General features: G+C 36.5%; 2 protein-coding genes across 2 annotated transcripts; both read right to left on the bottom strand.

The window, feature by feature from the left end:
- Positions 1–1804: 1804 nt before the first annotated feature.
- On the bottom strand, positions 1805–8285 carry zgc:158258 (uncharacterized protein LOC791186 homolog). The gene is made up of 4 exons (XM_038291206.1): positions 8212–8285; positions 4045–4180; positions 3609–3804; positions 1805–3513 (listed from the first exon to the last, which is right to left on the bottom strand). Exons 2-4 carry the CDS (start codon positions 4147–4149, stop codon positions 2459–2461), a joined length of 1356 nt encoding a protein of 451 aa, XP_038147134.1. The 5' UTR covers positions 4150–4180; positions 8212–8285; the 3' UTR covers positions 1805–2458.
- Positions 8286–11796: 3511 nt separating this feature from the next.
- Positions 11797–16259, bottom strand: yod1 (YOD1 deubiquitinase). The gene is made up of 3 exons (XM_038291229.1): positions 16182–16259; positions 14742–14950; positions 11797–14349 (listed from the first exon to the last, which is right to left on the bottom strand). The coding sequence occupies exons 2-3, from the start codon at positions 14947–14949 to the stop codon at positions 13655–13657; spliced, it is 903 nt and encodes a 300-aa protein (XP_038147157.1). The 5' UTR covers position 14950; positions 16182–16259; the 3' UTR covers positions 11797–13654.
- Positions 16260–16902: the final 643 nt, after the last annotated feature.

Raw genomic sequence — 16902 nt, 5'->3', positions numbered from 1 at the left:
TGCAAAACTAAAAGCACAAACACTGCATTGCACTTAGTTTGCAATTTTGTAACACACATTTTGCAAAACTGTAGGCACAATCCACTGCACAACACTCTGTTACCAAATTTCCAACACACTCCTAGCAAAATTATACACATGTATGGCTATCATTAACACTATTTTGCCAACTGTCTGGCACACTTTTACATGTGAAAACTGTTTTAGATAATTAGTTCACTTTGCAATCAGCCTAAGCACTATAAATAATAATAATTGATAATGACACCATCTTTCAAAATAGGCAATAAGCATTTCTTCATGAAGTTGTGTACTTGCACGCCACAGAATAAGAATGAAACAAATTTACAGAGTTAGCTATAAGCCAAAATGGTGTTCTTCACCATCATGCAACCATAGGCCCATACAACACTGCACACGTTATTGCATTTCTGGACACATTACATGACATGCTCACTGTTCAGAGACCAGAGCATACCCGATATGTCATCATATGGGACAATGTTATCCTCATCAACAGGTAGCCCTTTTACAGACAATGGAGGAGGCATGTGGAGATATTGACCAGGCATCATGTCAGGCCTGGATACGGCATTCAAGGAGATAATTTCCCCGGTGCCTTGGACTGGAGGATGTCGCATGCGATGTGGACGAAATGTTGTGGCCGGACCCAGAAAGACGACATGATGTAGGCTGATTGTTTTTTGTGAAATTACTATTTTGTGTTCTGACTTTGTCTTGGTTTTGATAAGTGTGAATAAACAGCAATACTTGAAATTTGGATCCTTGTATGTTTACATGACACTATGACAAGAGTATGACCTCAAACTGACATCTGTACACAGAGAAAGAGAAAGCCAGATGTGTTTTGTATTCATACCATCAGTGTGTAGTTGGCACATTGTGTGCTTAGTAGATGATGGCTTGTGTTTGATACGAAAACACCATTTTTACAAAGGTGTGAAGAGTTAATATAGCTGTGTTCGCTTTTGCAATAGAACTGCAATGTAATGCAGGAACAATTGTTCCTGCATTACTTATACTTTTATATTTTAAGTACTTTTAATAATGGTACTTTTACTTGAGTAAAAAGCTTATGTTGAATTATTATGCTACAAACCTGTTTTTAAACAGTTGGATTTATCCTACTTGAATAATTAATATTAATACTTTTGACACCTCTGTATATATATATATATATTGTATGTCACTACAGAGGGAACCTTTTTAATAAGCTGCTTATTTACTAATCTGTAAATCTATCAACCCTCACATTTCCTTTGTAAAAGCTGTGTTTTTTAGTTTAAAATCACTAGAGTCAGATTTAATGTCTCTCTTTTAATCAGACATAAAAGAACCAAATACCAATTCACTATTATAATTTGAAAGTCATGCTGTAGCTTCACTTTTTCCATCATTCCAGTGAGATAAAAGTAAAAAGTTCCACGTGGGGGGTGTCAAGAAAACAGCTTATCTTTAGCACCACATAGGGTTATCCTCAAGATAATCGCATAACGGGAGAACAGCTGAGCAGGCTTTCTCCTCAGCTGAGTGGCATGTAAGATGAGCAGTTTAGCTGATATGTTCAGTAATGAAAATGCAAAACGAAGTACTTCAGCTTCAGAGTGAAATAAAGGTCAAAGTGGGGGCCTGCAGGTTAGTGTAAGTTGGTAATATTACAAAGTCAAAAAGTCTTTATCTTAAGGCTAAAGAAAAACAAAGGCTGCAGGACTGAAACTGAGGCTGCTGGTTCTACCCTGTGGTCTTATGCAAGGCGTCGTGCTGAAATAAGGCTTTCAAGGTGCAGTACATATTGTGCAAACTTTATTTTCAGTAGCATTAGTGAAAAAAGCTACAAAAAGCGATTATACATTAACATTATTTCCTTTTTAACAGCAAGTCAACTTTTTAATTCACATCTGAACAACTCTGTATCACAATTACACATTTTTTTAAATAATTAAATGTTTGAGATCGACCTCGCAGTTGATAAATTACTGCAAAATCATACTTAAAAAAAAACACCATTAACAAATGACAACAGATTTACTCCAGGCACATCAGTGAAAAGTCAGTAATCAGTAATTGTGATTTTGGGCAAAGCCTCTTAGTGCACTTTAGGGCGGATTTTGTTTGTGATGTCTTAATGAGTGCCCTATCAAAATTAAAATTATGTAACAATCACGTTGACGTGTGTTGATTAGAGTAATATTGTCTTGAGAAAAATGTAGAAATGAATGGGTTTGTAATGTGTAAGGCCCATTTTTACCACATTTCAGAACATGAGGAAATGTTTCCGCTTATTTTACCCTTTATTGGGCTGGCATCATTATTACATTTTATTAATTTATTCTCCAAAGTGCCATGTTTGAAGCTCCAATGCTAAATCCAAAACCTCTGATGTTGATGGTTCTTAGAAAACCCATCAAGTTAAAAACACTCATGCTGTATGCACGGCTCAGCTCTTAAGCAGACCGAGTTTTCTGAGAGCCTCTTCTCGATCAGATCCCATTCCAGGAACCACCATCGTGGTGTAGGCCACTGAGTCTCCGGGTGTGCCGGATGAAGGCTGGGACGTGGTTTTCATTGGCTTCGCACAAGGAATGTGTTGGGCTTCAGGGTGCTTCCTGCTGTTTGAGTCGGGATTCTGGTTAACAGAACGCTCCAAACCTTCAGTCTTCGACCCACTGGGCTGAGATTTAACGTGTAATAATAAAACAGGCTGCTGTTCTTCCTTGGATTGCCAATAGACACCCGTACTCTTCCTCAGAGGCCTGCTCTTGGGATCCGGTTGCTTTTGAGAGGAACTACTTTTTGGATCCGATGGATCTTTGGCTGTTTTTTTAGAATGGGGTTTTGCATGAGGTGGTGCTCCATCCTTATGCTTGTGATCTTTAAGCAGACCAAGCCTCTGTAAAGCTTCCTGTCTCACAACATCTGGATTTGTTGCATGTTTGACCCTTTCTGACATGTCGGCTGTTATGGGTTCCTCATTTTGGACGATGTTGGCAGGTTTCTTTGGAGGTTTTGGGGGCACAGCAGGAGGATCTGTCTTAGACCTGTAAACCTCTGAGCCAGATTTGGTGGCATTTCCAAATTTTTGCCCTTCCACTGGTAGTGGACATTGTCTGTTCAAGTCTATAGTGTGATCAACTGATGGACATAAAGGTGTCTTCTTCTGGGAGGCATTTCTCCGCAAATGAACGAGTGCATCGTAAGACAGAGGTCCTCTTGGTAAAGGGCCTTCTGCTGGCTTAGCTGAGTTTTCCTTGCGTTGTGCGGAAGGCTGTACCACAGGTACTGGGGAGGTGGAACGTTTCTGGTTGTGACCAGGAGACAGTTTTTTGGATTTTGATTTCAACTGAGACTGAGAAGAAGCTGTAAGTGCTTTTGTACCGGGAAGAGAACTCTGAGAACCGCTTGCCACAACAAAAGGCGTAGGAACAAGGTAGCTGTGCTTGTGTTTAGTGTCAATATTTTTCTTGATGGGTTGTTTATCTGGTTTCTCTGAACCTGGTGGGAAGACAAGCGCAGGTTTTATGCAAATTTTCTTTTGCTAGAGTCAATTCTTGTGAATTAATCTAACATGTTGTCAGAGATGAACTCACCGTGCACATTGCTATTTCTCATAGACACAGACCGGTCTGAAAGTCTTGCTGCAAGGTTGCCAGTACCGGACAGTCGTTCAGGCTCGTCATGGGAGACTCCACTATCATCTTCATTATCCAGAGACTCAATGGTTTCCTCCAAAAACATTAGACAGGCCTTTTCTTCAGCAGAAAGATGCTCTAGACTATCGTCACTCTAAAACACAAAAACAAAAAAGCTCTCATAAAGAAACTACTGAAGAAATAACATACAGATAACATACCTCCATCTCAGAATAATAAGCAATAATGAGCCAAAAAAATCCTGTAGAATTATGGTTCCAGGTTTTCTGTCCTTGAAACTGATTCCTCTTAATATTTCTATCTGCTTGAGAAATGAGTAGCAGAGAGTTTTTGGAACGTTTTTGGCGTTTGGAATTAAAGCTCAGATACTCACAAAGCCTGAATTGGCGCTGACAACACTGTCGCAGCTTCCGGCACTCTCCATGCCGTTCATCGTCTCTGGTTCAGTGCCGCCTGGCCACGTATCACTTTTTGGCATTTTAGTCAGTGGCACACATTGTATTGTTAGCCTGTAGGAGGAAAGTAAATGAAAATAATAAACGAGACCAAATACAAATTGCATTATAGCCAATAACATTTAGTATCAAAGAGGGATCCATTCTGAAAATTTGTTGAAACATAAGATTATTCTGACTTTCTGAGATTCTGACTGAATAATATACAAGTATCCTAAGAGCTCTTTTGTTTTATTTTAATTTGTCTGCTAGTTTTTAACAAATGGACACCTTAAGACTAGTGCTGCACAGGTATGGGCTGTGCTAATACTGCACAGCCCATACCTGGCTGTGCAGTATTAGCCGATACCGATACCATCTGTTACCATTTGTATACACAGAGTGTATACAAAACGAAATTTCATTTTAAACAGTTTTCAGACAGTGAATGGGTGGCTTAGCTGTGAAATTTACATTTGCATTCATAAAGTGCAGCAGTGATCAAATGTAAACTGTATGGGAAAAAACATGGTGCAAAAGTCATTGATGTGGAAGTTCAGAGCATTAGCAGAAAAACCTTATTGCGTTGAGTTCTACTTGGTATGATGTCATCAGTGTGATGCAGAGTCTTGATTTGTGTTTCTTTATTTAGAGTTCTTTTTTTTCAACAGATCAGCAGTCTGATGTGGAAGGTATAGTGGAGGATATGCGTACATTTTTTAAAAGCCCCCTCCACTTAAAAACTAAAATGCACATGCACGACCCTGTACCCGCTCTCGAGAGGGAACGCCTATTAAGCGCCTGATGAGAACATGCACAGGCCCATTTCTCCTCATGCATGCTCTCTTTAAAAGTCGCTGTTTGCATTACTCATACAAACTTACTTTCCAAAAGAGAATTTGCAATTTTTCCACTATGTCAGACTCACCACCTGTAAGTGAAAATGGGGACGAGCACGTAGGACACCCTTACGTAAACGTATCACCAGAATGATTGACAATTAGGAGGACCACTTATTTTATCCACCAAGAACATCCTCCACTAAACCTTTAAGAATGTGTATTTTATTATGTAAATTTTAAAATTACACAAACAGATTAAAGGTATGCAGTTTTCAGGCTCAACATGCTAAATTTGTTTGTGTAAATGAATATCATTTTCCCATGTATGCTTATTAAAAGTCACATCTATAGGGGTCTAGATTTTTTGGAGCGCTCCAGTGATGTCCAGCATTTCTATGGGATGTGTTAAGAACGTTAAAAAGAGACGATAAGAGACCTCAGCCTGCTCATGTTGTGCATTACAGCACACCTTTTCTCACTATCTTCCATTTAGACTGACATTCATTGTTTTCCTTCTCACCTGTAAAAATGTGTAATCATTGTCTAGGTGTCCAAATCTTGCTTTATTTACAACTGATTTAAGGATCTTGCAGAAAAAGCTAAGGAAGATATACTCTCTGTTTAAATATTGGCTACCACTAATTCATTCACTGCTTTATTGTCTTTTCTTTTCTGTAAATGGAATCATAAAAATTATTATCATTACCTGGAAGTGGAAAACTTTGAACATGTACTCATTAACAAAGAGGGTTGTAAAATAAAGCATTAAAGACAAAGCAAATAAAGGCTACAGTTCTATGTAGAAAAGATTAACGATAAAAAATAAAATAAACGATAGATAACGAAGCCCAGAGGCACTTCTGCATTTGCATGAGTCTGAAAATAGCGGCTGGATTAAGGGGAAATTGGTGGGGAGACGGTGTTAAAGCAATTATGTAAAGAACATTTTTGCCTTCAGGTAATTGAAACGATTTATTTACCCCCTTTTTTTTTTCAAAAAAGGAATAAATTTATAGTTTTTTGTAATATACTACTAAAAAAAAAAAAAAAAAAAAACCTTTGTGCCGAAACAGCCATTTAAAACATCTCCTCCTAATGATTTATGTTACAGTACTTCTTTTCTACACAAAACACACCTATATAAAGTTGACTTTATTTAGGATGTAGTTGTATAAACACATATATTTAGCCATGACTAAATCCCACTGTTGTGAACACAGAACCAATGAAAACAAAGCTAATCCAATAGGTCATTAGTTACTCAACTGAAACCTTGTTCATTGTAATGACTCCTGCTTTAAATAATAGAACAGTGAAAATGAAACATAAATATAAAAAAAACCACAACCCTGAGCTAACATAAAGAAGACCTCAGCTAGATATTGAGTATGATGATTGAGTGATATTACTTATAGGAGGAGGGCAATTATATTAGGTCTGGAGGTAATTTTGGTCTAACTTCATGCACATAGAAAACTGATTAGAAGATTGATCTTAAGAAAAAAACAAAAACAAATGGTTACATAATCAAGCAATACCATTTATAATATGTGTTTATATATATATATATATATGTATATATATATATATATATATATATATATATATATATATATATATATATATATATATATATATATATATATATATATATATATATATATATATATATATATATATATATATATATATATATATATATATATATAGTCACAACTTTTGTAAATGTAATAGAGTTTAGTTTTTCTGTATCTAGTTTTATCATTCTTGGTTGAAGAAAAATTGTAACCTGTAAAGGCATGTGAGTGTTATGCTTAAGACAAACAACAATCTTTCATAATTATTATCAAAATATGGCATTATATGTTAGTCTAAAGAGGCATATGATTGGCAGACGATGCCCTTCCTGGTCTTACTGTAAACACTGCACAACTACTTGCTTTAGTGATTCTTATTGATTTAACTTTAAAAAAAAATAAGATGACTATAATAAAGTGAAGTGAAGGTATATTCTTAAAGCTTAGTCAAACTCATAAAAGTTATTTCTATTACACAAAAACTAAAGTAATATAAAAAAAGCTTTTGAGTAAACTGAAGTTAGATTTTTTAAATTCTGTCAAACTCATAATATTTATTTCCTCTACTTAAACACATTTACGTAATCGGTTACGAGTTTACAGTGCAGATTTCACTTAAAGCTGTTTTTCATACCTTCATTAGAAAATATGTTCTGTTAACCTGAAGTGACTCACACACACACTGAAAAATTTCCAGCCATAACCATAAAACTCCTGATGGCAAAGACTGGCATGCTATCTTCCCTTAGTGGTTGACAGATATCTGCTGTCCTACCCAATGCATGTGACCTGGATTACACATGGCACTCCTAATCTTCCTTTACTGGATCAGTTTCACAGGAAGGAGAGAGGGCTACTTAGAGCTATTCCATATGCATTTTACACGTTACCATCCTGATCCTTTATACTAAAAATTATAGATAGTAGAGTTTTTTTTAAAATTGCATAAGGGGTATATCAGAGCACTATATTTTTAAGCAAAAAAATGTGCTTACTTATGCTGATGGGGTTTCAGGTGTAAGGGATCAGTATAGCCATTGTAAAAAAGCCAACAAACCTTTGGATTCACGGCAACACCCATGGCAACAGCGGCCGGACAAACCTGACCCAAGCAGGCATCACTGTATAAGGTTTGCTAGAACTGATTGAGCCCAATATCCAGAACCACTACATCCACACTCCCATCAGTACTACTATAGAAATAACCCAAATGCATCATGATAAAAAAAATAATTTACCCAACCTTTATCTTGACTTACACACATTTATTAGTGCACAGCCAATCCCACAAAACCAGGATATGCTGACCACGATAATGAGGCAGAAAGTAAAGCAATAAATTTAACTGCTTTGAGAGAATTACATAACAAGCTAAATCATCCTTTTTTTGTTTTATCAAGGCAGCTATAGACCTCTATCCAGGCTTTAATTAGGGGCCAAGTTCATTTTGTGGACTGTTTTCATTATGGTTCAACATTTAGAAAACATCCACTGAATATTGAAGTCTTTTGTCAAACCTTGATAAAGGTAAAAGTAAGTGACCTATCACTTGTTTTAAATGACAATTATTTTAGCTGAGCATGGTTCAGTTGAAGTGATTTAAGACATTATAATCCAAATAATTTACCTGCTAAAATACATATATCTATGAGAATAACAGGCTGAATCAATGATTAGGGAAGCCTACCTGTTTGGATCCTGACGCAGCCCTCAGGTAGGACAGTCCTCCTCAGGCCGGCGTTCAACTGAGTGCCAGATAAGAGCCTGGATTCATGGATCTGAGGACACCTGCGTGGACTTTGAGCTCTAAGCTCTCAGCCAATCAGATAGCAGCACTTTCCTTAGTGCATGCAAGGCTGTTCTGTAAACAATGATCTGTGGTATTGTTCAAGGAAGATCATGCCAGCAGGCTTTTATACAAGGAGTTAATGAGTGCTAATACTGTTCAAGGGTTTAATAATAGGGGTAACTGTTGCCTCTTTTACACCTGAGCTTTGTTTTCCTTCTGTCACTTGAATCTGCTTGTTAAGCAGCTAAGAAATATGTAAATTAGAGCATTTGAAGAGTGTGATACGAGTACACTTAAGATTTGGTGAAAGAAACGTGTTATTTTTGCTTAGGTATAGTCTTTGAAAACATTATTTTTAAGAGAAGCTAAAAACAACATTTAATGTAATCTCAATGTCTGCAAACAGAAAGTCTTCATATAGTTTTTGTTCAATGTAATATATTTAAAATTAGAAACAAAAAGTATTTATTTTATCATGAAGAATAGAATGGATGGCAGAATAAAATTATTTTGTAGATTCATTACAGTGAGTGAAGTAAACCTTATGATAATTTCTGCTCATTTTGATGACTATGGGTTACAAATAATGTAAATGAAAACATAGTTTCTCAATGAAAAAACAATGAAAAAAGTCCTACTGAAATGTATGTCCATTTACCGTATATTACATAGTCCACACTCTTGTTCTTTTGCACTAATCACGCAGCACAGTATGGAGCCGATCAACGTGTCTATCCCAGGAAATCCCAGGTTATTTCGACACCTCTTGGCAATACCCTCTGTAAGGTTTCGGTAATGAAGGTTTTATGATCAAACTCAACGATACCATGCTGGTTAGAACAGGAGCTGGTACTTTAGGTAGTATGTCATAACTAGAGATAGGTAGAGTACCAAACATTGTACTAAAGCAAAAGTAGCACTAACTCAATCCAAGAAATGACTCCAGAAAGAGTAAAAAAATATTTTGTTAAAAGCTTACTCAAGTAATGAGTAACTCATTATATCTGATTTACTGTTAAAATTATGTAATAATACAGATTAAAATGTAAAGTTATTCGCAAATTCAGGTATTTTAAAGCCTATAATTAAATAATTGAAACATATGAATAATGTAATTGAAAGCAAGGGAATTTTATTTGTATTGCACAATTCAGTACATGGACAATTCAAAGTTTACATGAATTAGATAATAAAATAGAAGAAAATAAAAGCGGGTTAAAAGCAAAAACACTTAGAAAACAAATAAAACAATTGGACCAAAACAAGCAGAATAAAAACAAGTAAAAAAAAAAACGGATAAAGAAAGTAAAACATTTGGAGCACAACCTTAGACTAATACTCCAGTTAGCAGTTTAACTTCTAAACAAATGGGTTTTTAACTTTGACTTGAAAGAACTCAGGCTTTCAGCACTTTTACAATTAACAAATACTTCAGTCAAAAGTTGTTGACTGGATATTGTTTCAGACAAGCTTGATGGATGTAGCAGCCAAATATTTCACTCAAGAGTAGCAATATTTCACTAAGATATACCCAAGTAAAAAGTATGGTGCAGTAAAACTACTTCTAAGAGTATATTTTTGTCCAAAAGTAACTCAAGTGCAACTAAGTGAATGTAACTAGTTACTTACTACCCACCTCTGACCATATCTAACACTGATTGTGTGCCGGGCATTGGAAAGGTCTTCATCTTTTAAAGGACTGTGGACCACTTGGAAGCATTCAGATTCTTTTTCTGCATTGGTTTGTGTGTTTTTTTAAATTACTAAAAATATTATGGACGGGTTTTAGTGAAATTTTAATAGCAGGTGCGTATTGTGGCTGGCAACAAATGGTTACATTTTGGTGATGATCCGGCTCACCATGTGGATCCAGCAATGTTTTGAAAGATTCGGTGAGTACAAGTATTAACTTAAGGTGGAAGTCACAATATTTTGGGGGAAATTAGCTACTTACATAAGTGCTTTTCTAATTTCATCCTGTTTTCCTTCCAGCCTGTGAATATGGTTGTGGTTTTCCTGCCTTATAGTGAAACTGTCAACAGTCTTACTGTAACTGACTGTATAGACCAGGGGTCTGCAACCTACGGCTCCAGAGCCACATGTGGCTCTTAATAGTGTCTAAAAGGATATAAAGAACTAATTAATGTACTATAATAACAAATGTCAGTCTTAGAATGTTTAGTGGTTTTTATAGAGGATATTTTAATTGGATTTTTCTAGACAGAATGACATTAAAGAACCAGAAAGATGATTTTAGAGCGATTGTTCTGTTTTATTATTTTAAAAGCTAAAAAATACAAATAAACTGTTGGTTGCTTAAGATGGAAACTGATTTCCTATGGCAGATATGTAACAAATATAATAGGATTTTAGTAAAAAGTCATTTTTTACTGGAGTAACACATGTCCTGAAAGCCTGAGTTCTTTGAAGATAAATTTAAAAACCCTTTGACCGTTGAAGTGAAACTATTAACTGAGGTATCATCTTAACTAGCGGTCCAACTGTTTTCCTATTTTATTGTTTGATTTATGTAAATCGCCTAGATTTGCTTTGTGCTGTATAAATACTTACCTTGCTTTACTTAGCCAGACTTGGATATGAATGGTTACAGACCCCTGGTATCGACCACATTATTTCTATTAATTCAACTGAATTCAATGGGCTCCATGCAGAACTCATCTACTTCCTGAACTTAAGACAGCTCTTTTGTTTCCTGTATTTTATTACTGGATGACCTGATTAATCCAGTTGTGTCTGGCCATGGTTAATGATGTCAAGCACACCTTGATTAATCAGTTCATACAGTAGAAAAATATTTTTATATAGCACCACTTCACTACATATCTCAATGCAATTTACAGAGACAATTCAAACAGATCAAACAGTGAGATTGCAAACAAACTGGTTGCATCGACTCATTGACTCAAAGGCAATCCCTGTTATCAAGATCCTGATAACTGAAAGATCTGCCTTCCATTTTTGTTTTAGAAATTCTAGGAACCACCAGTAAGAAGTCTGCAGATTGAGAGCAAAGTGCTCTGTTAAGAACATAAGGAATGATCATTAGAGCTTAGCCATTTAAGGCTTTATAAGGGCTTCATTCTGGATTTAACAAGAAGCCCATGAAAAGAAGCAAAGATAGGAGAAATATCTTTTTAATTCTCAATTTTTTACTAGAACTTTTTTTAAAGCCAACTGTGGCATAAAAGGTTAGTTTTGATGTATGCTGTTATCATTGAATTGATCAGAGATGAATTGTTAAAATATTTAGAATGAAGAGAAAGGAGACAAATTTAACTTTTCTACCTGAATTACTAAAATAAATTATCTCTGCACTGATGTTCTAATTTACTGAGATTCCGCTAAAAATGTAAAATTTCTACTTTGATGTCTCCAGATCTTTTTTTTTTTTTTTGTAAATAAAATCCTTACCATAACCCTGACATCATATTGCTTGCTATTAAAATAAGACTCAAACAATGATCTTTGGCTATAGGTTTTATTTCTGACAACACTTGAAGGAAAAAAAAAAAAAATCAAGTAAATCCAGTTATTCCATAGTGCTTTGTTTGCAACATTCAATTGTTGTTAGTTATGAAAACTTGGTAAATACAAACAAGTTACTTTATTGTTTCACCTTAATGCAAACTCAACACATAATCACTGCTAGGCAGAAAACATAATTTACATGATGCACAATATAGGTATAAAAACACAACTCATCCTTTCATCACACATTAACCCCTGCCACCTCCCTTTAATCATTAAGAAGTATTAGTCAACTCTTCCACAGTCAAACTCACCATCTTGGCAACAACTTAGTACCGATATTGTAGTAAAATGTGTGTAAAAAAGAAATTCTGATCTATGCCAACATTATGCGACAAGATAACAGCCTAAAAAAAATATCAAAATAAACCTTTCCTGACCTGATGTTTAAAGAACAGCAATTCCGTGCAAAGCAGTGGTGCCTGATTTAATGATAAAATGTGAGAACATGTGTCCAGTTGTGCAAAATGTACAGTAGATGACTGGCAATCTTGAGCTAACATGCACCAATATCATAAGTGTTTCCTTTTAGCACACAAAAAGGTGCAGTTTTTGTTGCATTAGCTGTTAAAGGGTTTTCAACCTTAAGATTTTAAACCTAAATCATAGTCAAAACAGTGAGCAAAACCCCTTAAATATTAGATAAGGTAAACAATTAAGGTTATTTAGCAAAACAAGATATAAAAGACAGTTCCAAGCAAGGCGATCGTATACACATGCCTTATAGTTAGGATTTATAGTCCACACACTATACCTCTCACAATATTCTGTTACTACATTTTTAGTACATTTTATGTTTTTTTTGTATGTGCAGCAGTTCAAAAATACAAAAAAAAAAAAAAAAAGAACTCACAGCATGATATGCAAAACCTGGAAAGCTAGAAATTCAAACTCCTGAAAACCTGTTCAACAACTCAAAGAAGTCATGAGCCACAGATTTTGTCAAAGTTTACAGCACCGTCATTTTAAAGAACTCAACAAAACAAGACTACTGGTAAATTTTATTGTTTACACAATAACCAAAAAAAACAACAACACTTAAGTTCATTCTGACACTTAGCCAAGTGACACTTTAGATTAAAACAGAAGTCTTAGATTCTGATGCCAACTGCTCCATAAACTCAGTGGGATGTCAAAAAAAGCACATGATGTAATACTCCAGCTTAGCTGTAAAACACACTTTGTGCTCAACAGGTAAATCTCTGAGGCTAGCTAAATGATCACTTCCTGACATTTGTCTGCAAATAGAAAAAAAACAAGCCAACACTATAAAACAAACACGGATAACAGTCATACTTGCTGTGCTGCGTTTAAGACAACCGTGAATCGGATCACATCGCAGGACAAATAATTCTTAGTCGTCGTTCGGATCGCTTTGCAGAGAAAGTTTGGTCAGTCGCGGTTTAAGTAGCTGTAATTTGGTACGTTTTCAACTCAAAGCATAAGCCACGTTGGTTCCATCAATGAGTATTCTCAACAGACCAAAACAAATCCTAAGAATTGTTTGCATATATAATTTACTCCACTGAATCATCTGAAACGATCCATTATCGACCCAGATTGATGGATTAGTAACAGAGTACTACAGTAGCGGTTTTTACTTTAAGAGCTTTCAGCGGTTAAAAAGTAATACTGAACCAATTAAGAGGCTTAACACAGTGTCTGAGGATTCTGCAAATACGATAATGTGAGGTAGAGGAACACAAGCAGGCCAACAGACTTTGCTGTACACGAGGGCACAGGAGTAGGAGGTGGTTCTAACTGTGAAAGGGAGGGAAGGTAACGCATACTTTCACACTTCACCGAAATTGGTGTGGCCTGTTTCCTTGGCGTGCTCACGGGCCTCCTTTTGTCCCACCAGGCCTGTCTGGCACACCATGCAGCGCAAGGCAAAGCGGTTAACGTCTGTGAACTGACGCTTGCGGCGAGCCTCATCTGCCAGCTCAAGGGCTTGGGCCAGGATTATGTCATCGGTGGTAGAGAAGATAGTCTGAGGAGGAGAATCGGAATTGGGAAGCTCTTTTTGCAGAGGGTCGTAGTGAATGCCGTCGTAGATGAGTAAGACGCGTTTTTGGTAGCCAGCGTCCTCCCCAAACCTGTCTACCCGAACTGTCTGAGTGTCCACCACACAGATCTCACACTGGTAGAACTTGGACAGAATGGACACCTCGATGGCGCCTCCCCAGGTGTCATCCCGTCTTATCCAGGAGCAGTACTCCTCATTGGTTTTTCCCAGCACTGCCTCGCAGTAAGCTGTAGGGTCACTGGACACTATCTGAGCGATAAGGCTGCGCATTTCAGGGGCACAAGCGGGGTCGTACACACCTCCTTCCACAACATAATACACACTGGTGAAGAGGCAGGAGTTGTCGGCGGGGACCACTCGGCGTGCTAGCACAGGTGAGAGTTCCAAGTGAGGAGCTTTCACGATGGGATGGTCCTGAGGTTTTGGTTTGTTCTTTTCCTCCTCAACAATCAGTGTGTCTCCTGTTTAGGACGATAAACCAACGACAAAAAACAGATTCAGAACAAAAGAAGAAACACCGACTTGAATATAGAGAAAAAAAACTTTAGCTCAGAATGATAATTTTAGATAGTTTTAGTGTCCAAAAGACATTTTTATACTCTTTGTGGAAAGGTGCAAGCACAAACTCAGCCATCAAAATTAAAATACGTTAGTTTTTAATGAGCTAAATATCAAGTTAGTGCATATATTATATACCTGAGCCTTTAAATTGACCCCTTTTTAACATTTGTTAGTTTAAGCTGCAGGGAGGGTCAGATCATTAGCATTTAACAAAAAATTATAGAAAAAAAAAAACACTTTTAAATAGCTGATTTATTCACTGTGTGTTATCTGTATATGATTCAAAACATACCTGATTTGATGGGATAGTCTTTTAAATGGGCATCTAAGTTTCGAAGATCGAGGCTGGATGGTGGGTAACCAATCATTATCTTCTGCACATCACATGGGATCCCTGTTAACTCCTCCACCTTACTCTTCAGCTCCTGGACACAGGACTGATAAGTCAAGCCTTGCATTATGTGGCTCCCATTTTTGGTCTTACAGCGAAGCCGCAACATCCTGCCAGCAAATAAATGATCCAAAGTTCCACATCACTTTGTAAAGTTTAGGGTTATATCCTTACTGAAACTATTACATGTTGCATGCACAGTCTTAAATAGGAAAATACCCACAATTCATCTAACTACATGAAAAAGCTCGAAATAAACCAACAATTCAACCAAATCCACAGAAGCGTAGTGTGATCAAAAACGTAAGCCAATGCAGTTGTCTTTGAAAGCTTTTCAAAATGTTCTTCCATATCCAGCCAGGATCACTATATCTGCAGGTCTTTAACTCATTTTATCTTTATCAAAGTCGAATTAAATATATAAAAAACAGGTTATTTTTTATTAGTTAGTAGTGCCGCTTTGTTAAGTCTGATGGCAGCAGGGATGAATGACCTGCGGTAGCGCTCCTTTTTACCAAAGGTGTGTAAAAGTCTTTCATTAAAGGTCCTGCTCAGCTCCTCTACAATCTCTACAATACTTTAAGAAAAAATATAAATGGCCTGACGTTTAACACAATTTAAATGCATATTTCCGAGTCTATTATGAGCATTTTGACAAATTGCATGAAAGCCTCTTTAGTTTGTTAGGCTTTTCCAGCCAAGTCTTTGTGGGAAAGTTGTACTAATGCTGATTTCATGATCATTAAAGCCATTTATTTGACTAAACTGATAAGAGCTATTTTCAAACTTTATTCTCCGAACAACCCATATGAGATCCTGTTATTTCATTGTATACTCAACAGTAAGCCTTGGCCCTATTCTTTAATTGAACGTTTTAAACAAAGTGACACTGACTTGAATAACAAGAGAACTGCTGAGCAGCAGGACAGTACACAATCCACTGCTCCACTGCTTTTGTTTTGGTCTCTTTGTTACAGTTAACTGCTTCATTGATTATTATGATCCCAACTCCAAACAACTAAGCCTCAAACTCGGCCTCAAACTGGCAAAATTAGATTACTGCATTGCAAACCTTTAAAATGCTGATTTTAAAGACTATGGGTCCAAACGGTTAAGGCTGAATCATTGAAAGAAGAGAGCTAGCTAAACGTCAATTGTTAACTGTGCTAACAATAGCATGCTAACTTAGCCGTCAAGCTATCTACGTCCGGCTAACTGTCATAGCTAAAGCTTTAGAATGGATTAGGTTCTTTGATGAAACATGTCCTTTGGCACCTTTGTAGTGTTACACGGTTCGTTGAACATGAAAAGAAAGCAAAGTGTTTTATTTTGTTTCCCTACCTGACGTCGACTCCTACCCTGCCTGCCAAACCGAACGCGCACAGCGAGCGGAAGTGACGTTCTTCTTCATCTTAACGGAAGTGACGTTACTTTTGTTTGTATTATTTTGGTTTTATATTTTTATGTGTAGTTCTCGAGCTAGGTCTGTTTATTTCTACTCAGTTCTATGAATAATTATTTTATGACTATTTTTTTTTTAGATAATTCAATGTGTATAATTTGTGTTGTTAAATTGTGTTACTATTGTGCTTTAAATTTGTTTATAAATTACTATTTTGTGCTCAAACATTTATACTTGTTACTTTTTGTTATACGCTGATATTGTTTTTAAAAGTTTATATTTGCTTTTTCGAAAAGGCTCTCCGTTAATATGCAAGAAAATAAAACAACTAATTCACACAGAGCTGCCGATTAACCTAACAGTTTTTTGGAGTGTTTTGGACTGTGGGAGGAAGCGGGGGTATCCGGAGAGAACCAACATATTTTCAGGGAGAACACACAAACTGCATGCAGAAAGACCCCAGGACCTGCAATGCAGCAGTTCTACCCACTGTGCGACTGAGCAGCCTGTCCCTTGGTCATCCACTCTAACTATAATATACAGCCAAAATGTATCGCAGTCAATAGTCTAGTTGTTAAACATCCTCTGTTAGGGTAGCAGCAACAGTCAGCTAATGTAGCTCAACTGAAAATAAGTTTTGGTTCTGTTCCAGAAACTTCC

The sequence above is a fragment of the Cyprinodon tularosa genome, unplaced genomic scaffold (assembly GCF_016077235.1).
Source record: "Cyprinodon tularosa strain WSP-4 unplaced genomic scaffold, ASM1607723v1 ctg297, whole genome shotgun sequence".
In the NCBI taxonomy this organism is placed as follows: domain Eukaryota; kingdom Metazoa; phylum Chordata; class Actinopteri; order Cyprinodontiformes; family Cyprinodontidae; genus Cyprinodon; species Cyprinodon tularosa.
Note: the sequence above shows the minus strand (reverse complement) of the source record. Positions and strands in the feature narration are given on the sequence as shown.

Excerpts from the sequence above, each read along its gene's own strand:
- zgc:158258 (XM_038291206.1), bottom strand. The coding sequence starts at position 4,149 with ATGCCAAAAAGTGATACGTGGCCAGGCGGCACTGAACCAGAGACGATG. Across the intron at positions 3,805-4,044 it reads TCAGCGCCAATTCAGGCTTT|AGTGACGATAGTCTAGAGCA; the intron begins GTGAGTATCTGA and ends TTTGTGTTTTAG. Across the intron at positions 3,514-3,608 it reads GAGAAATAGCAATGTGCACG|GTTCAGAGAAACCAGATAAA; the intron begins GTGAGTTCATCT and ends TCTTCCCACCAG.
- yod1 (XM_038291229.1), bottom strand. The coding sequence starts at position 14,949 with ATGTTGCGGCTTCGCTGTAAGACCAAAAATGGGAGCCACATAATGCAA. Across the intron at positions 14,350-14,741 it reads AGACTATCCCATCAAATCAG|GAGACACACTGATTGTTGAG; the intron begins GTATGTTTTGAA and ends CGTCCTAAACAG.